This window comes from Rhamphochromis sp. 'chilingali', assembly GCF_963969265.1.
Source record: "Rhamphochromis sp. 'chilingali' genome assembly, chromosome: 2".
Classification (NCBI taxonomy): domain Eukaryota; kingdom Metazoa; phylum Chordata; class Actinopteri; order Cichliformes; family Cichlidae; genus Rhamphochromis; species Rhamphochromis sp. 'chilingali'.
Genome location: NC_137930.1, coordinates 43,855,692 through 43,877,085, shown reverse-complemented (window position 1 = coordinate 43,877,085; position 21,394 = coordinate 43,855,692). Strand labels below are relative to the sequence as shown.

Genomic DNA, 21,394 nt, shown 5'->3' with positions numbered 1-21,394 from the left:
ATCAGCAAATTAATCCACTGTGATTTGGCGCTAAATACCGGTAGATAAAATTGAATTGAACTCATATGAATTTTAAGCTTATAAAAACCTTCAGCTCAGCCTTAAGGTCAGAGGTCAAGTTTTCTGACAATCTCGTGAACGTGATAGTTCGAGAACAAAGTGACAGGATTTTCAAATTCATACCATATGTGTATCTACTAAAAATCTTGAACGAGATCAAATTTCAGTGACCTTGAGCCTTTAAAGGCAGCGGCAAGAAAAAAAACATGAAAACATTTTTTCACTGTATTTTTTCCTCATTTGGGGCCACAGTAAATATAATCTTTATTCTTTTGTTCAAACAACCCCGTCTTTTTTTTTTAGATAGAGGTCTCTACCAAATGGTTGAGTCACCAATTTATGGTAAAACTCAGAATACCTAACTATATTAGAGACAATCAAATAAAATTCTTGGACTCTCTTAAATCTCCAATGCAAAAGTCATAAACCTTCCTAAAATGTTTGTTAGTTCAACAAAATCAAGTGTCCCAGCCAGTTTGGGGGCATTAAAATCCCTTTATTTCTGATGGTATTTTGCAAATCAAGGAACATGCTTTGGACATAGCACAATTGCAGCCTGTCACATTGAAATAGCAGATGTTTGTACTTGTGCTAACACACATCTGGTAGTCGTTTTGAGGGTCTTGGGATGTAGATATGATGGATATATTCAAACAGGGATGTATCTTGACTATGCCGGAGTCTTGAACATGTGTAAGAGCATGTCAGAAAAATCAGTACATCCTACAGTCCCGATCAATGGCAAAAAATCCTATTTTGGGAGTGAGACAAAACAGTCTTTTGAGCATGTAATTTATTGAAAATAATGCTTAAACTGAAACAGGCTGTTTTACAGCTGATCAAAAATTTAGAACCACATTGTCAATTTCTGTCACACTGTCATGACGTTTTGATGGCAAAGGCACAAAAACGTTCCCTTTTTGAACGTGGTCGGGTTGTTGAACTGCATAAGCTTGCAGCACGCCATCGCTGCTGAGGTGGGACGCAGTGTGACAGTCATTTGGAATTTCTTAAATGTTCCTGAGGGTTATGGAACAAAAACGTCAAGTGGAAGACCCCAGAAAAATTCATCAGCACTGAGCCGGAGGATCCAATTGGCCGTCTGTCAAGACACTGGACGATCCTCAACCCAAATTAAGGCCGTTACTGGTGCTGACTGCAGTCCCATAACCGTCAGACGGCATCTGAGACTGAAGGGCTTCAAAAACAAAAAAACGTCTTCAGCACCACATGACAAAGGAGTCTACCACAGCCCACTACTCTGGCTCATCACCTCCACTGATGCAACCAACCACTGCAGAGTGGAGAGACATCCGCCCACATTACTATTAGCTCAACATCTTCTCCCCTATCCAGAAGAGTCGGGCTGATGGCTCCAATATCATGCAAAACCATAATCAGAACACAAGCCTCCTCTTTGCCCATCAAAAATACAGAACCTTTTGAAAAAAAAGTTGGCAACTTTTGCTCTTTGCACTGGAGATAGGGACAGTGGGCAATGAGATGCCCTGTCTCATGGCAGAAAAAGAATTCACAGCTGGGAGGAGGAATGGGATTTAGGTGTGATAAAAGCTTCTTCTACTTCTCCCACCTAACTTTGCCCATAACCAATTATTAAATTAAAAATCTCCCTGTAAACTTTTTGACCACTTCTGGCATTGCTGCTTATTCATCTCCTGCAAGCGCAGTTTTGACCACTTGTATTTTGCATCAGCAATTTCAAACTTGAGCTCAAATGGATGGATATCAACTGATTTGACTTCCTGCGGGTGATCCTCTTTTCACAATAAAATTCTAAAGTTCAAATTGTTTCTTCAAAGTGGAAAAGATCCAGTGTGATTTAAAGGTGCAAAATGACTGGAGGCAGTCAAAATGGAGTTAAAAGAGTTAAAAATAGCAGGAGTACTCACAGCAGTACAACATGTGCAGTATATACAGTACAATGTAAACAAAGAGACCTTGTATGTTCTTTCTATTTTACCTTGTTCTGACTTCCAAGCTTCTCATCTATAATCTTTGGAGTATTTTTAGATTTTGCCTTTCCCTAGCTTTGCTGAATTTATTTGCTTGTTTGCTTTTACTTGGATGTCTACTTTTGGATTTAAGATTTGGATTTGGGGCTTTATTGTGTTCCCTGTGTGCTCTGTGTTCGGATCCTCCATCCATGGAATCCCCAAACTGTATAAATGTATAAACTATATCATTTATCGTACACTTGCACAAATTTAGGCTAAAAGGCTAACCTACTGGGTAAAAAAAAACTCATGTACTTTCAGAAATTTTAGATTCCATCAGCATAGGCTTGTTTAAGCAAAAAATGTTGGGAAAAAAATTCTTTCTGGAAAATGTTAACATTTATAATTTCATACATGACGCTTGAGAGCAGCATTGTGCCTTTGTGGATTACAAAACAAACTACAACTGCTGTAAAGGCAGCGTAGTTGCAGTTCTGTGATAATATTACAGTCAATATTAATGTTCTTCTGAATAAATGCACCATCAGTCATCAGAGTTTCTTTGACCTTTTATGAGATTTGTTTGTAATGAAACTTGAAAAGATAAAACATGGAGTTGTGTACAGGATGTGTTCTTGGCAGGATATTAATTGTAAAGTAAATCGCTGATATTTACTCAGAAGCCAAATACCACCCCTTGCCTTACAGTTTACACATTTTAAGTCTATAACATACAGCATAACATTTGAACTTGACATTTTGGTGAGAACATTTTGGGAAACATGCCGAATTCTTTCCTCCAAGCAGGTTAAACCTATTCACCTGTTTTTGTTTTTGTTCTTTCTGCAAAGATACAGAAGAGGAAAGATAAGTACCAGTCCCCAGTATTTCATGTAATTAATACAACTAAGTTGATTTAAAAGTTTTACACAGCAACAATCAAGTTTGTTTCAGTTTGCTAATTACCTACTAATAATCAAAGTAGTGCCTGCAGTAGTACAGACAGAAAAAAGCCAGTCACAATAAGATGCTGGAACACTAAACTGATGTTGTAGATATTAACTAAAAAGGCTAACACGAAATTATTTTCACCCAATGACAAAGACAGACAAAATGCAGATCACTGTTATAGTTGCATTTTTCATTCGTTATAGCATGCATTTTTGTTCACTGGTGATGTTATCAGTATCATTAAGACTATGCTGATGACCTTTTACATACATAAATATTCAATAAGAACTGGTTTTAATCCATCATTCATTGAAACTATTGTCATTTCATCTCATAACTGGTGGAGTTATGAGATTCCTTTCCTGAAAATTTAGGTCTAAGTAAAACAGCCAGTCTTTAAGTCATGGCTGTACTTGGCTATACATGTTTATGTTAAAGTCTGTTATGAAGTATTGATCACATGCCTGGTATTTTCAGTCTTTAGTAATACATTCTAGTTAAGCTGGTTTTGAATTACAAACCCAAGTATTATTATTTTCATCCAGAACAGTCTGCTGTGTTTAAAGGACTACAGCTCATATTAGCTGATGCTCTCTTACTATCGTTAAGAAAGTAAATTATTAAAAAAAACCCTTTAAACTTGTGAGTTATCATTTTGAAATCCTCAAACCATTACGCAAGTCTCTTCTCTCACTAGGTGTATCAACGGATGGCTGCCGGGTTTGTGGAGGAAACAGGTGGTTCTTTATGCTTGACTGCTGAGACTGACTGATGCTGTCTTGCTGATGTTTTTGAGCACTGTGCTCTTTGTCATCATCATCAACATGGGCCATGTTGCTGTCAATGTCTGAATCCAAATCACTGCCTTTAAGTGTGGGACAGCCACCAGAGTACTCGATCTCCTCAGCACACGGAGGCTCATCGTCTTCAAAACAGCTGCATGAAAGAAGAAAGAATTGCCATGTTAAGTCTTGTTCACCAAAAACAACAAACTAAGTTTTATGTAAAACACACTGTGTAAACACACAGCTTGCTTGCTTGCAGCAGTGGCATCAGGTGTGTTTTGCATCAGCAGCTGTTCAAATTCAAATTCAAAATTCAAATTTTTATTTGTCACGTACACAGTCATACACAGTACGATATGCAGTGAAATGCTTAGACAACTGCTCGTGACCTAAAGAAAAAAAGAAAAGGCTATGAATAAGATAGGAAATAAATATGAAAATTAAAAAGGGTAAATTTAACTAGGAAGGAATAAAATAAAATATAAAAATTAAAGTTAAAAATGAAATAACTGTACAACACAAATTAGAATGAAGGGTAAATTTAACTGGGAAAGAGTTCATCACCTCTTCCCATAAATACCTGAATTCCACTCGAACTGCCCTGGTTTAAGCACTGTCCTCCCTGCTGCCACATGGAAAACCCACATATGATAAGCCGCCCTAGAACGGTAGCTTACTTGTGAGACTTGTGGTCCAGCATGTTGTGGTCCAGGTCAATATGGTTGATGAGTTTCCTGCTGTATAGAATCCTTGTGTCTTTGGTTACAGACAACAGACTGTGGCAGAACTTCATCCCCATTTCCTGGTGCTCCTGGGTTCCTGTCTGCAGCCCCTGTAACAACACACAGGCACACACACAGACACGCTCCCCTCCTGAGCCAAGTTAAGTATATTATACATCCTGAAAATTTGTGCACACTGCCCAATGAGAGACATTTGTTAGGAACACGCTACTGGATTTTTTACAAACCCAATCCAAATAAAAGCTACGATGCTGTGTCAAATGAAAACAAAAAGAGATCTGCAAATCTCATAAAAGCATATTTTATTCACAATAGAGCATAGAGAATATCGTAAATGCTTAAACTGAGACATTTTACTATTTAATTAAAAATACTAATCTTTTTTTTTAATTTGATGGACCAACATGACTCAAAAGTGCCCTTCTGAGGCACAGCAGAAGGAACAGTTTACATCAAATTGGAACAACTGACAAGATGTCAGTAACATAATAGGGCATGAAAAGAGCATCTTAGTCAGGAAAAGATTCTCTGAAGCAAAGCTTATGCAAAAGTTCAATAAGGAAGATCTGTAATCACTCATCTCCCTGCTATCCTGGGTTTGCAGCTACTAGCTATTCTTTACTTTACATTCGTTTTATCATGCTGCCAAACTCAATTCTTACATCACTGCTCTAGCCCAGTCATGTTTTGCCCACCTTTTCCAAGAAAATCAGCTTCGTCTATGCACATTTTTATATCTCAGTGCTCTTCTGTGGATGTGTGGGGTGGGTGCTGTCCCATCACTGGTGGGATTCTGTTCTGCTATGATGGGTCATTTGAGTCTAATCACCAAATAGTTTAAGAGAATTGTACAACTTGCATATCTGGAAAGGCTCCAGAAGATTAGCAACAGATGCTTTTTCGGGGAAGTCCTTGCATGACTCAGCAAGACAATGCTAAACCTCATACTGTGACAACAGCATTGCTCACTAACAGCAGATGACCTGGACTAGCCTGCCTGCAGTCCAGACTGGCTTTATCCATTTGAAAACATTTGAAGCATCATACAGGGAGTGCAGAATTATTAGGCAAGTTGTATTTTTGAGGAATAATTTTATTATTGAACAACAACCATGTTCTCAATGAACCCAAAAAACTCATTAATATCAAAGCTGAATGTTTCTGGAAGTAGTTTTTAGTTTGTTTTTAGTTTTAGCTATTTTAGGGGAATATCTGTGTGTGCAGGTGACTATTACTGTGCATAATTATTAGGCAACTTAACAAAAAACAAATATATACCCATTTCAATTATTTATTTTTACCAGTGAAACCAATATAACATCTCCACATTCACAAATATACATTTCTGACATTCAAAAACAAAACAAAAACAAATCAGCGACCAATATAGCCACCTTTCTTTGCAAGGACACTCAAAAGCCTGCCATCCATGGATTCTGTCAGTGTTTTGATCTGTTCACCATCAACATTGCGTGCAGCAGCAACCACAGCCTCCCAGACACTGTTCAGAGAGGTGTACTGTTTTCCCTCCTTGTAAATCTCACATTTGATGATGGACCACAGGTTCTCAATGGGGTTCAGATCAGGTGAACAAGGAGGCCATGTCATTAGTTTTTCTTCTTTTATACCCTTTCTTGCCAGCCACGCTGTGGAGTACTTGGATGCGTGTGATGGAGCATTGTCCTGCATGAAGATCATGTTTTTCTTGAAGGATGCAGACTTCTTCCTGTACCACTGCTTGAAGAAGGTGTCTTCCAGAAACTGGCAGTAGGACTGGGAGTTGAGCTTGACTCCATCCTCAACCCGAAAAGGCCCCACAAGCTCATCTTTGATGATACCAGCCCAAACCAGTACTCCACCTCCACCTTGCTGGCGTCTGAGTCGGACTGGAGCTCTCTGCCCTTTACCAATCCAGCCACGGGCCCATCCATCTGGCCCATCAAGACTCACTCTCATTTCATCAGTCCATAAAACCTTAGAAAAACCAGTCTTGAGATATTTCTTGGCCCAGTCTTGACGTTTCAGCTTGTGTGTCTTGTTCAGTGGTGGTCGTCTTTCAGCCTTTCTTACCTTGGCCATGTCTCTGAGTATTGCACACCTTGTGCTTTTGGGCACTCCAGTGATGTTGCAGCTCTGAAATATGGCCAAACTGGTGGCAAGTGGCATCTTGGCAGCTGCACGCTTGACTTTTCTCAGTTCATGGGCAGTTATTTTGCGCCTTGGTTTTTCCACACGCTTCTTGCGACCCTGTTGACTATTTTGAATGAAACGCTTGATTGTTCGATGATCACGCTTCAGAAGCTTTGCAATTTTGAGACTGCTGCATCCCTCTGCAAGATATCTCACTATTTTTGACTTTTCTGAGCCTGTCAAGTCCTTCTTTTGACCCATTTTGCCAAAGGAAAGGACGTTGCCTAATAATTATGCACACCTGATATAGGGTGTTGATGTCATTAGACCACACCCCTTCTCATTACAGAGATGCACATCAGCTAATATGCTTAATTGGTAGTAGGCTTTCGAGCCTATACAGCTTGGAGTAAGACAACATGCATGAAGAGGATGATGTGGACAAAATACTCATTTGCCTAATAATTCTGCACTCCCTGTATAATAAAAATAAAAAATCATCTCTCAGACAAGAATGAGGCATCCAAAAGTCCAGCAGCTGCTCACCTCAGTTTATAGACTTTTATGGCCTGTTGTTAAAAGAAGACATCATGCTACCCGGTGCTAAACATCTCAATCTTTGGGAAATGACCATATTTATGAAATTTGCATATCATTACATTCTGTTTTGATTTAGATTTATAAGTGCATAGGCTAAGTGGTCCAGCTCAAAAGGAACTTGTGCTCCAAAAAACAAAAACATCAAGAACAAAACAAAGTTGCATACAAGTGTGAACCAATGACAGTGCTCCCATAAAGACCTGTCAATTAATATGTGCATCCAGCCTTTACATTTTTGCTATCTTGCGGCCGCAGTCAGCTATTGTCCCTGAAAACATATTTCAATCTCATAACAAAGTCTAGTTCTCTCTCTCTCTCTGAGGGTGTGTCCATTACCCCTTAACAATTACTGGAGCTGGGCAAGCTGAGAGATCAGCAGCTTGTTTCTAGTGGTTTGCACAGACGCATTGTGAATAAACCCCTGGTCTGTGTTGGTAAACTGAGAGGAAAGCAGCGTGCGAAGGGCCACGGGTTATCTTTGGCTGCTCTGAGATCTGTTACGACCTGGGCTTTATAGAGAAATACACATAGCATTAGCAAGTAGATGAGATTCAGTGATTCAGCATTGCAACAGATTTTCCTTCTGCTAACCACCCTTGTTCAACATGTGTCATGTAGAGAAGATGGTGTTTGGTGGTGTGACAATAAAAAAAGAGGGGCTGGCAGTTCTGACCATGTCTGGTCTAATAAATCAGGCAAGTTGAGCAGAGACACAAAGTATTCTGTGCAGGCTGACAGCGAAACACTTTACCCACTGAGGTATTATTGGCACAGCATGGTCAGGATCTCCTTATCAACACCAACCCTGCCACTCTGGAGCTCTACAGAGCTACAGGTATAAAACTGCTTTAAACTGGTCACATAGTTACTCCCTGTACACATGGCACAAAATGAATGGTAAAAAGTTACAAAGTGCACAGTAGCATTAAGTAATTCTATTAGAGTACCCTAATTCACCCAATTTCTCTCTCATACACACACCTTGTATATTCCCTGGTTGCAGCCATTGTAAGTATTCTCCAAAGTATAACTTCTCAGAACTCCCATTTCCCTCCAGACAACCACTCTGGCTGTAGCAGAGCGAGACTTCTCTACCTGACAGGTTAAAATCAGAATTAAGGGTAGGTAAGAGAATATGGCCCATATAATAAGAAAAATAATGAATGTAACTATTCACACATTAACAAATATAAACACTACTGACAATAACAGTGATAGTGGTGTTGATGAGGTATGATACATGAAGATGGCTGAGATAATGCTTTATTTAACCTGCTGTTCCAGGCAGAGATATTTATTTTATACAACTGACAGTGTTAATAATAAAGAAGTTAACAGTGACAACAAGTACAACTTTGCTTACAATACTGAGAAGGATAACAATATGAATTAATTAGTAGTTGTATTTAGTTGTACTGACAACTACGCTGTGGATTTATTATATGCAGTGATTTTCAAAATGAGAATTATTATTAGTATTGTAACTTTTACCAAAAAGTTGCAGCTGTTGAAAGAAAAGGTCGGTGCGATACGATCCAAGGTCTTTGGAATGGTCTAGAAAGGCGATGAGAATGATAAAGACAGCGAGAGAGAGAGATGGAGAGGAACAAAACATTTTATCTGGTTTCAGAATTTGAAATACTGCTGCTGGTGAACGAGTAGAACAAAAACAGAAACCCCTATGGCCTGCTTGGCTTTGTGTGTGTGCTTTTCTTACCCTATATCCAGGATCCTCTTTCAATCCTACAGTGTCAACTGCAGAGCCAGACTGCCAGAGAGTCTCCTTAATGCTGCAGCCATACAGGAACACATTCTTTTTTCGAGAGTGGCCATGGTAGTCACAGAAAACCTAGTAAATATGAAGAAAGAAAGAGCTTGTGCATTTGGACAATAAAATATTTTGATTTGTGATTTTGCCTATGAAACCAAACAGTGCATTTTAAATCAAACAATTAATGTGTGATTAAAGTACAGACTTGTCATTTTAATTTAACAGGTTCAACTGAAGTGTTCACTGTTTAGATATTACAGCCTAATACTTAAACGACAAATTCAGAATTTCCAAGACAAGAACTGAAAGGCTGCGAATACTTACGCACATCTTTTTTTGTATGGTACATTTTACAACGCATTTTTGATTAGAATTTTTAATAAAGCTGTGAATAATTTTTGGATCTAATGTATGTAGATTAACTAATGTGTGAAAGTGTGTCAAACATGCAGGACAGATATTTAGCAAAACCAAAGAGCTTAACATTTCAAAAAGAAAACATTACATAACAGCATGTGTATCTCACCACTGGAGTCCGTCCTATAATGTTGAGGTAGTAGAGAAAGCCTTTGGTGTGGTAGATGGTTGGACTCAGAAGAGGGTCTGGTTTACTCCACTGACGATTCAGATCTTTGCTGTTCAGGTCACAGCGATTTCTGAGGAGACAGACAACAACAAAAACAAATACTTGCACTGTAATTCATTTGTGAGGGGTAAATCTGTGATATATACCAAATACTGTAACGTTACTTGTTGTTTGGCTGAATAATAGTGTCCTTCAGTAGCAAAGTACTGTTTGTTGTTGAGAGGTGGGACAGAGAGACATGGATGTTATGAAGTGCTATAACTGAGTTTATCTAGAGTTGTTTGAAAAAGTGTTTGCCCCTTTCCTGATTTCCTATTTTTAACTCATTTAAATATTACACAAAGATAACACAAGTAAACACAAAATGAAGTTTCTAAATGAAGATGTTTATGATAGGGGGGGGAGATATCTTCATGGCCCCATGTAAAAAGTGATTGCCCCTAAACGTAATAGCTGGTTGGGCCGCCCTTGGAAGCAACAACTGCAATCAAGCGTTTGCAATATCTGGAAAAGTCTTTTTGGAATTCAGAAATAAGTCTGAAACTTAAAGGGTGTACCTTTAAGACAATTAGTCTTAAAGGTACACCCTGTTTATGTATCTTTAGTAAGCCATACAGACTTGACGTATCTTCCCTTGGGTATAGCCTGTGGTATGAGGTTCCGTCAGTAGTATTTTCTTGTTCTGACTGCTTCAGACAATCTATCACCCTCTTCCTGTAACCACTTGCTGGGTCTCGTTTCAAGTATTTTTTTCACTGAACCGTGACAAAATGTTCTAATGACAGTCTTTCTGGTTCAGCAAAACCATATATCTGTATGATCAAGACGCTCTGCCAGGCTTCTTGGGAAACTCAGGAAACTGTTGGGTTACTTTGCAGTTTGCTTTGGATCATTATTCATCTGCACTGTGAAGCTTTGTCCCATCAGTGTTGCAGCATTCGTCTGAATGTGAGCAGAGTGCAGTCCCGTAGACTCTTCATCCTGCTGCTTCTATCAGCAGTCAATGAACACCAGTGCCGAGGCTGACTGGCGGCCATACATACCCATCCCATAACATTACTTCCACCATGTTTGACAGATGATGTGATGTTTTAGATTATTAACTGTTTCTCTCCTCCTCCTTACTTTCTGGCACAAGTTCATCTGGGGTTCTGTTTTGTTTTGTTTTTTTCGTATTTACTTTCATAAATGCATCCCTTGATTGCAGACTTCGTAGCCTGACTGTGATTTGGTTAAGTAAAGGTTAAGTAAAGACGTTATTATTTCTGATAGATTTTTTTTTTTTTACCTCCTTCACTCCTTGCTTCATTTCTTTGGTCCTCATTTTGAAATGTGTTTTGCGTCTCTGAAAATTAAAGTTTTTGTATAGAACTTGATATATTTCTTGAACAGTTAATGCCATATTTTTCTTAAATCCTTTCAATTAAAGCTGAAAGTGTGTGCTTTCCAATTGCATCAGAACTGTTTGTACACCACCACAGTGGATTTCAGAGGTAAAATTATGAGAATGTTCAAACTGTCAGTAACTCATAAAGCACAAAAATGACAAAAATTATATCAACAGTGAATGTTATTGTAATATTGTATTGTAGTTACATTAGCATATGCTACCTGCAGCATTTCATTATTAAGAAGCCTAGTGTAAGTGCAGCCAAGGGCATTGTTTCCTTACATGTTTCAAGTAAAGTAAAAGTGTATATTATATCATTTTTTTAACCATTCCAACAATGTTCCTGCTCCTCACTCACGTGCCATTGATGACTCCATCTGGGTTGAGCATGGGGATGATCTTAAAGACGAAGGCCTCCCTGAGACTCTGGGCCACCAGGTCATTGCTGCACAGAAACTCCAAAGTGCCCTTCATCACCCAGCTGGCATTGGACTCACCAGGATGCACACGGCTGGTCAGTACAATATAGGGGCGATTACCTAGGAAAATTATTATTACACAATCATCAGTTTGCCTAATGATATAACATATTGAACAAGGAAGTTAGTTTCTAGACATCAAGCATCTTCCCCTGGGTGTAGCCTGTATGAGGTCTGGCCACTAGCATTGTCTTGTTCTTTCTGCTTCTGGCAATCTATCACCCTCTTTCTGTAACCACTTACTGGGTCTCGTTTCAAGCATTTTTATAAAGTACAACGTATTAAAGCAGATTAGAAAAATGCTATGTAACAAGGCATGTTAATGGCTCACATCTAAAACCAACTAATAATGTCTATCTGGATAACATAGTTATCCAGATCAGATTTTTAGTTTAACAAAATCTTTAGCTTTAGTCAAAGATGGTGAGACCCAGAAGCCGATTACAACGGCTGTGGAACAGTCGTAATTAACATACAGTTAACAAGCTGAGTGTCTGTGACTTTAATGTGAAAGATCTACAAAGAGCAAGCAAACAGATCTGTGAACTAAACAGTACAACTGGTGCTGGAGTCTGGAGGTGAGAGTACGGGCTATAACTGGTAAAGTGAGAAAGGTGGCTGATATGATGGAGTGAAGGTGGAGTCCAACTGTTGGTTGGAAGACAGGAAGAGAAATGGAGTAGTGGTAGGGGTGGGTTTTGATTATTGATTTTCCGATTAAAACCGATTCTAGCTTGAATTACGCGATATCGATTCATTAAAATCCTGAATCGCTTTTTAAATATAAATGTGTTTTGCCCGAAATACCAGAATCTCAGGTTAAACCTCACAAAATTTCGACAACCACCAAACAGCTAAAACAGTAAATGAGAGCAGGTACACGGATTCTGCACAAAGACATAAACACAAAGCGCTGACCCGCCGCATCAGGATCAGTGAGGTGTCAGCTTTCTCACCCGACGGCACGGACACACCATCAGGGCTGAAAGCTGACAGCCAGTGTTGGGGAGTAACGGAATACATGTACCGCCGTTACGTATTTAAAATACAAAATATGAGTAACTGTATTCCGTTACAGTTACCGTTTAAAAAGGTGGTATTCAGAATACAGTTACTTTGTTGAAATAAATGGATTACACTGCGGTACTTTCCTGTTTCATTTTGTCGCGGGTCAGGACTGTTTGGGTTTTGTTTGACAGCTACGTTCTTTCGTTCCAGGCGGCAGCGTTACGGTTGCCATGGTTACAGGGCGACGCTCTCTCTCTCTTTCTGCGACTGTGTGTTTCCTGGGTGAGAGAGCGCCTTTTCGTTGTTGTTGTTGTTGTGCTAAGCTAACAGGCAGAATGCTACAAGCATAGCTCTAAAGCAGGGGTCACCAACACGGTGCCCGCGGGCACCAGGTCGCCCGCAAGGACCACATGAGTCGCCCGCGGGCCTGTTCTAAAAATAGCTCACCATAACAACTTACCAGTAAGCTGCATCTATTTTTATTTTTTCTTGCTATTTTTTTTTTATCACAATTGCATTGGCGTTAATTTGTTAGAGATAATATATTAAAAAAAAAAAGTTTATTATTAAATATTAGATCATGATCTAATATTTAGTGCTAGCTGGTCTCCACGGAAACAGTTGCCGTGAAGACCAGCAAAGGCAAAGGTGAGGAGATGAGGAAAACATGGCGGAAAAAAGGAAGAAAACATATAATTTTAACAGTGAATGGGAGGAAGAGTTCTTTTTTACCACTGTGAAAGATTCATGCGTGTGTCTCATTTGCGGGGCAACTGTGGCAACGGCAAAGCGGCACAACGTGGAGAGACATTTCCGAACGTGTCACACAAGCTACCATGCTAACTACCCAAAGGGCAGCACACTGCGAGCGGAAAAGGCCCGCGAATTAAAGGCAGGTTTGAGCAAACAGCAGTCTTTTTTCACGAGACCGGTGAAAAACTCTCAAAAAGCAACCGAAGCTTCATTTAGAGCTACACATTTCATGATTAAGGAAAAGAAGGCATTTTTAGACGGGGAGTATTTCAAAGAAGCAATGATGATAATTGCAAAAACTGTGCTTAAAGACGAGAAATATGGAAACGATGTAATCTCCACTCTCTCTGATGTCCAGCTGGGGGCAATTACAATTGTTAGAAGAGTGTCGGCTATGTCCGGGAACTTGGCCGATCAGTTGGATCAGGATCTGGCAAAGTGCAGTTGGTTTAGCATCCAGTGTGACGAGTCCGTGGACAGCAGCAGTACAGCACAGCTGATGGTCTTTATCCGGATGGTATTTGATGGTTTCTCCACAAAAGAAGAACTTCTGACACTACTGCCGCTAAAGACAACAACGAAGGGAGTTGACATCTATAACGCGGTGAAGGAGTTTTTCGCGAAGAAAAAGGTACCGTTGGAAAAGCTGGTATCAGTGACTACCGACGGGGCTCCTGCTATGATCGGCCGACATACGGGATTCATCGCTCACTGTAAAGGTGACACAGAGTTCCCAAACTTCATGCATTACCACTGCATCATTCACCAGCAGGCGTTATGCGCAAAGGTGATCGGCTTCGAGCACGTCATGACTCCCGTCGTGAAGATCATAAACAGCATCCGCTCCAGAGCTAAACAGCACAGAACATTCAAGGTGCTATTGGAGGAGCTGTCAGCTGAATATGGTGACCTGCTACTACATACGGAAATCCGATGGCTCAGCAGGGGACGGATTTTGCTTCGTTTTTTGTCACTTTTGGGTGAAATCAAGGAGTTCATGCAATCCAAAGGGGAAGACACATCTCTGCTGGAGGACACTGAGTGGACACTTGACCTTGCGTTTTTAACAGACATTACTGGGAAACTGAACCATTTGAACTGTGAGCTGCAAGGCAAAGGTAAGACTGTTGCTGACATGATAAGTGCTTTAAATGGATTTAAAGCCCAGATGAACATTTTCTCTGTGCATTTACAGAGAAAAAAGGTGCTGCACTTTCCCTCTGTGCAGATGGTGCTGAAAGACAATGCTTCTGCATCTGAGACTTTTGACAAAGTTGCAGAAAAGTACACTCAAGTCATAAACTGACTTGGTCAAGAGTTTGAGAACAGGTTTTGTGACCTTGATCAGCTTGAGCCATGTGTCTCATTTGTTTCCAATCCTTTCATGAATGTGGACACAACATGCATTGCTGAGCAACTAAGTTCAATGTTCAGCTTGGATGCTGGACAGGTGGAAATCGAAATTGTAACATTGCAAAATGACGTCCTCCTCAAAGCCTATCTGGGTGCACCAAACTTTTGGTGCCTTGTTGACACAGAAAAGTACAGTGGTGTGTGCACAGCAGCTATGAAGGTTGCCAGCCTGTTTGGTTCAACCTTTCTTTGTGAATCAGCCTTTTCTGACATGAACTTCATCAAGAACAAACACAGAACACGCCTCTCCGATGCACATCTGCAAGACTCACTCAGAGTTGCAGTGTCAAGTTATACCCCAGATTACAACACACTGGTGAACAGCATGCAATGCCAGGTTTCCCACTAACAGACAAAGAAAGCCATATTAGATGTTCTCAGTGGCAATTTGCTTTAAAATGCTGCCAATTTGGTGAAAAGTTCTGTAAAATTTGAAAGTTGATTTTTTTGTATGTTACATACATACAAAAATAATGTATGTAACAGTGCATGATTTGTTAAAATTTGTTAGTGGTAAGTGAAAATGTTGTAGAAGTGATCACTTCAAAATGTAAATACTTGCAGAGATATATAGAAATAAAGCGTTGCATATTGATATTTATGTTTCCTACCTTGTTTCCTAATTGCATTCTTTATAATTATGGTGAAAAATAATTAACATAATTAGTGTCCGTACATAGATGAATATCATTAATTATTAATGATAACACATAATTAAGTTAAACTGAGGAAATTTGTTATTTGAGAAGTGTGTGTCAAACTGGTAGCCCTTCACATTAATCGGTACCCAAGAAGTAGCTCTCACTTTCAAAAAGGTTGGTGACCCCTGCTCTAAAGAATGTAGCATCATGGGCAGTATAGTCCGTGTTGCAGGGAGAATGGACTGCCATACACGTTATGGGTCTGTGAGCGCGAGGAGGGAGAAAAAGGGGAGTGGAAAGGTACGAGTTGTCATCGAGGAAAAACGGGAGCTGGAAGCATGTAAATATAATAATAACCACTGCAGCCAAGAAGAGTGCCTGACGAGCCCAGTTGTAAGTAAGCTATTAAGACTCGACTGTACACCGTGTTCGTGTTTTCCTCCGAAAACAATAAGTTCCGTTGGAGCAGTCTTTCAACGCCTCTCTCTGTCTCTCGCAAGAAAAATTGACCCACACAACAAAGTAAAGCTATTTTTCGGCTATGAGCCGACAGGGACCCCGCCGTATTAGTCAGAGGTCCCTTTACTACAGTTCGGAGTCGCGGACCTTCAGTAACAGTAATAAATCACACAGCAATAGTACATTCACGTTGTTGTAAAAAGCATGATAATATATTAAGTAATCCAAAGTATTCAGAATACGTTACTGTCATTGAGTAACGTAACGGAATACGTTACAGAATACATTTTGGGGCATGTATTCTGTATTCTGTAACGGAATACATTTTAAAAGTAACCTTCCCAACACTGCTGACAGCTCACAGATGTTATTAAAATTGAGGGAGGATATGTGACATGAGACAGCGGATGGCAGCACAGCACACCCAGCAAAGCCACATCAATGGCCCTACCAACTGTGGCCTATGCTACATCATGCTACAGGGTGATGAAGAGCAGACCTGTGTCAACTGCAACCCAGGGCAATGCCGCACCATAAGCCAGCACCCATCATCACCACCACAAAGGCTAGTCCACCTGGACTGGACATCTAGACGTGGGCCAACCCACCCCATGTGGTGGAACAACCAGGAACCAACCAGAATGGGCATTCCTGGGAACTAGGGCCCCAGTCCCCAGACCTGGACCTGCTCCACATCTCAAGACTGCAAGACAGCACCTGCACCCACCCCAGCCACCCACCTTCACCAGCAATCAAGGCAGACACACCAATGCCCCAAAACACCAACCGCCCCCCGCAGGAGACTGTTAGACTTCCACTGACCCCGTGTCCACCACCAGCCACGTGCAAGACACACAGGGAGATGTGACTACAGTCGACCAACGCCAACTAAGCACTGGAATTAATCAGAGAGATCAGAGAGAAATAAATTCATCCAATTAAATTTTTAAAGAGGCATGCATTTTCTACAAACTAATGTGATCTAGAAGTACATTTCTACATTGAGTAATACAAACAGTTTTTTTTTATTCATGAAGATAATTAATGTTACCCAACTGTAGTGTAGTGGTGGAGGTGTTCTGAAATTTACAATTTAGGGGCAGAAATGTCAATTTACTCCAGTTAGCAGAGTAGTCTGATATGAATGGGATTTTAGCAGTGAGTCTGATTGTCTTCAGAAGAGAGGTTTGTGTTCCCAAGGAAAGTAATGTATCATCAGCATATAGGCTTATCTTAGATCATCTTAAGATCATTTGTCCTGACAGACACATTTGGAGAGCTGTATAGTGTTTTCATCCAATTTATACGGTGGCCCTGAGAGGCCAAACTGACTGCAACTTAAGAAAACACCAGCAATAAGAAAAATGCTGCAAAAGCACACAAAACACAACAGAAATAGGAAAAACGAAAATGGAAATAGGAAAAAACAGATTTCCAAAAGCACAAGGGAAGTGACTGGGGAGACAATAACCCTACGGACCAGTTGCAGGAACCAAAACATGCTCGGTAAGTGTGTTTTAATCTCATGATTCATATAATACTGATGACGGATTTTTTAGGCTAATAGTTAGGCTAACACACTTACCTCTCATCTTTTCTTACCTCACATCTTTTCTTTCCTATTTCCGTTTTCAATTTTCCTATTTCCGTTGTGTTTTGTGTGCTTTTGCAGCATTTTTCTTATTGCTGGTGCTTTCTTAAGTTAACCTGTCACTCATTGTGGATATGGGTCGTATGTGCCAAGGAATCGGCAGGAATACCATAGGGGCAAAACACCAGCTACCAGCAGATAGAGCAGTCGTCTGAGACTGCAACACCAGACTGACCAACCTGTGCACCACCAAGAATGCTAGAACAACGATGATGTGAGCTGCATTGACTACAAAAAATGAGCTATGCCATAAAGATATGGCAAAGACTTGTTGAAGCTAAGCTAAAAAGAGGTGACAATTAGTGAGGAGCATTATGGCACTACAGATGCAATGTTTGCTTTTAGAGTGAAAAGAAGGTCAGAAGCCAGGGGAATTAGAAGTACTGTGCTGAACCATCACAATTGTGTTTAGGTCTGTGGAAGCCAGGCGATCTGGTGCAGCACTCCATCACTCTCCTTCTTCTTCAAAAGGCTCTTACACAGCCTGGAGGTGCGTGTTGGGGTCACTGTCCTGAGTCGCTGCAGGATGCTGTGGTTCTGCCACACCATCACACATCCTCCTCTTCCATGATTCACAGTGGGGAACCATGAATGTAGAGACCATCTGTTCACTTTTTTTGCATCACACTGCCAATGGAACCAAAAGATCTCAAATGTGGACTCATCAGACCAAAGCACAGATTCCCACTGGTCTGATGCCCATTTCTTGTGTTTCTTAGCCCAAACAAATCTCTTCTGCTTGTTTCTTTTCCATAGTAGCAGTTTCTTAGCAGTTTTCCAGACTGACTGACCGTCAGTTCTTAAAGTAATGATGGACTGTTGTTTCTCTTTACTTAGCTGACTGGTTCATGCCATAATATGAATTCTAGCAGTTGTCAAATAGGGCTGTCAGCTGTGTACCAACCTGACTTCTGCACAGCACAACTGATGGAGCCAACCCCATTAAGAAGTCAAGAAAATTCCACAAATGAACCCTGACAAGACACACCTGGTGAATTAAAAACCATTTCAGGTGACTACATCATGGAGCTCATTGAGAGAAGAGAAGGGTGTGCAGCTCTGTCAACAAGGCAAAGGGTGGATACTTTGAGGAATCTAACATATCATATTTAGAGCTATTTATCCTTTTTTGTTTGCTACATAATTCCATATATCTTGCTTCATATATTTGATGCCTTCAGTTTGTATCTACAATGTAGAAAGTAGTAAAATAAAGAAAAAACATTAATTGAGAATGTGTGTCCAAACTTTTGGCTAGTAGTGTAGCTTTGTCTATTCATGAAGCCAGATGAGACACATCAATTAAACTGCAGAAATGTCTTAAAGACATAAAGACCTGGATGATACAATACCCTAGGAATATGTGATTTCTAAGGTCTTTCAAAGCAGAATGGGAGGCAGAGCCTTGAGGTTTCGGGCCCCCTTTTTATGTAATCAGCTCCCAGTTTAGATTCAGACACCCTCTCTACTTTCAAGACTAGGCTTAAAACTTTCCTTTGGTTACAGTTCAGTCTAGATCAGGTGAGTGTGAATTCTCCCTTAGTTACACTGCAGTAAGAGTGTTTCTTCTTTACTCACCTCTTTTTACTCCCCATGTCTTCATACATAACTCTGCATTTAATGATTAATTAATCTCTGGCTCTCTTTTACAGTGCTTTTTCTTTCTTTTATTTGTCCTGTCCATCTCCCTTCACTCCCAACTGGTCGTGACAGACGACTGCCCCTTCCTGAGCCTGGTTCTGCTGGAGGTTTCTCACTGTTTAAACAGATTTTTCCTTTCACACTGTTGCCATAGTGCTTTTTCATAGGAGTTAGTCTGACTGTTTGTGCTTTCTCTGTACTATTCTAGGATCTTTACTAGATAAAGTGCCTTGAAGTGACTGTTGTGGTTTGGCGCTAATAAAATAAAATTTATTTGAAGAAGACATTTGGTGATTCTTCTGGCTTCATCGGTAGGTGACCTCCACTGGAGCAGTTTGCAGCAAAGTATGAAGCAGTAATAATGAGAATTATCACTTATAAGTCTGAGGCAATGACTCTCTGCTGTAAAAAGTTAGAATGCCTACTCTGCACATCTATGGGCAATTTAGAGTCACCAATTAATCCACTAACTGCATGTTTTTGGGAGGAAGGCGGAGTACGTGGAGAGAACCCAGACAGATACAGGGAGAATGTTCAAACTCTGCACAGAGGGCCCAAAGCTGCTCCAATATGTTCTCATGTAGAGAAACATGACAGTATACATATGCATCTTAGAGTCTGAGTCTAACAACTGAAAATAACAATATTTTCCAGTGATAATTATATGTGAAAAAATGTAAACATTTCTCCACGCATATAGGGTTAGTGAGTGAGGTTGACAATTTCATGTGTTCACCATGAAATTGAAGAATCTGTTATGAATGTGTGACTGGGTGAATGACACTTGTAATAGAAAGTTATTTGAGTGCTCAAATTGAATAGAAAGGTCCTTCATAAGTACCAGTCTCTCTACCATTCCAATGTGGCTGTGTAAACACGTAAGTACCCCTGACATGAGTAGTTCCTGGACTACAAAGCACTACTTACGCATCTGGTGCAGGTCTTTCCACCTTCTGCTGACTGGACAGGCAGTGATGGTAACTATTGGACAGGAGTTTCCAGCCAAAGTGCTACAAAGAGTCTGCTGCTTGAAAAACACCTTGGCCGGATCCACTGATTTCTGCAGTATTTTCAAGTGAGCCTGACAAAAATAACAAATATATACTTAGGTCTCTAATTATTTATAAAACAGATATATTTCTCTTGTAATTCTGCCTCTGTACACCACCAGAGCGGAGCTGAAGTCAAACAATCAAGATGTTTTTGAAATTCAGACTTTCAAATTTAATTCAAGGGGTTTAACAAGAGTATTACCTTAACTACTTAAGAATTACAGCTAATTTTGTACAGTGGGGGAAAATAATTATTGGATATTTGATTGGTGATATGTTTTGGTTCATGTCATGCTGAAAGACCCATCCACAACTCCTCTTCAGTGTTCTGGCTGAAGGAAAGGAGGTTCTCGTCTACACTTTTATGATACATGACCTTGGACCCTTAGCAGAAAAACTATTCCAAAGCATAATATTTCCACCATGATTGACTGTGGGGATTGTGTTCTTTGGGTCTGCATTTTGTTCCCTCCAAACACAGCAGCTCAAGTTGGTCATATCCTGCATCAGTTTTGATGGCTCAGGGCATGTCATTCATATCATGCCTGGTGAAAGAACTGTATTTAATGTTTCACGTTTGTTTCCTCCACAGATTGATGATCAGGTTGAGGGTTTGAATAGGATAAAAATACAGTATTGCAAATTTCATTAGTGACATTAAAACCAGTTGCGACCAGTGGTTTGATCCTGTATTGGGTGCCCCGGTCCTTGACAGGATTTTCTCCCTTTGAACTACAGTTCAGGATTTTTGACCTACTTAAAGAAAACTAGGAGAAAGTGCCAAGTCCTAGTAAATATCCAATTCAGCATCTTATGGACTTGAGAGAAAAACTTCACACTTCCGGTAGGGTATGTGAAGATTTGCTGGTGATGGTGGTTTGATGGTTCCCAGCCAAAGTCAGGCTGTGGGAGTTATGTGCCAGTGGGGTGTGACTGCAGGAGGGAAAGGTGTGGTGCCAGCTAGGGAGGATGACACACCTGACATGCATCTGGTGATTAACCTTCCTCACTATATAGCAGCTGTGGAGGGAAAAACACAGAGCAAGTTGTGCAGTATGTTGAAAAGCAACAGAAAGAGTAAGCACTCCACAGCCAGCCATTTAAGAAAATGATGTATAAAAAGATGTACAAAATCTATACTGCATTGTTTTTACATTAGACTTAGACATTGTACTTATTTATTGAGTTACATTTTCCCCCAGAGGTTTAGAGAATAGAGCTAAAATAGTAATTCAGTTGTAGTAGGGAAGACCCAAATGCAGACAAAGTTTTTTAAAAAAGGTTTAAATATAAAAAAGCTGATTTACCATAGCCTGAATAACAAGA

General features: G+C 40.1%; 1 protein-coding gene across 3 annotated transcripts in view; it reads right to left on the bottom strand.

Annotated features, from left to right (window-relative positions):
• Positions 1 to 560: 560 nt before the first annotated feature.
• The window catches only part of agbl1 (AGBL carboxypeptidase 1), a 91,983-nt gene continuing 71,149 nt past the window's right edge, over positions 561 to 21,394 (bottom strand). For all 3 annotated transcript variants that reach the window (XM_080870235.1, XM_080870237.1, XM_080870236.1), the window contains 8 exons: positions 19,944 to 20,097; positions 11,330 to 11,510; positions 9,522 to 9,651; positions 8,942 to 9,073; positions 8,716 to 8,778; positions 8,206 to 8,319; positions 4,429 to 4,583; positions 561 to 3,902 (listed from right to left, as the gene is read on the bottom strand). In XM_080870235.1, coding sequence (XP_080726361.1) covers positions 3,617 to 3,902; positions 4,429 to 4,583; positions 8,206 to 8,319; positions 8,716 to 8,778; positions 8,942 to 9,073; positions 9,522 to 9,651; positions 11,330 to 11,510; positions 19,944 to 20,097 — 1,215 coding nt within the window. In that variant the 3' untranslated portion in view covers positions 561 to 3,616. The remainder of the gene's footprint in view (positions 3,903 to 4,428; positions 4,584 to 8,205; positions 8,320 to 8,715; positions 8,779 to 8,941; positions 9,074 to 9,521; positions 9,652 to 11,329; positions 11,511 to 19,943; positions 20,098 to 21,394) is intronic.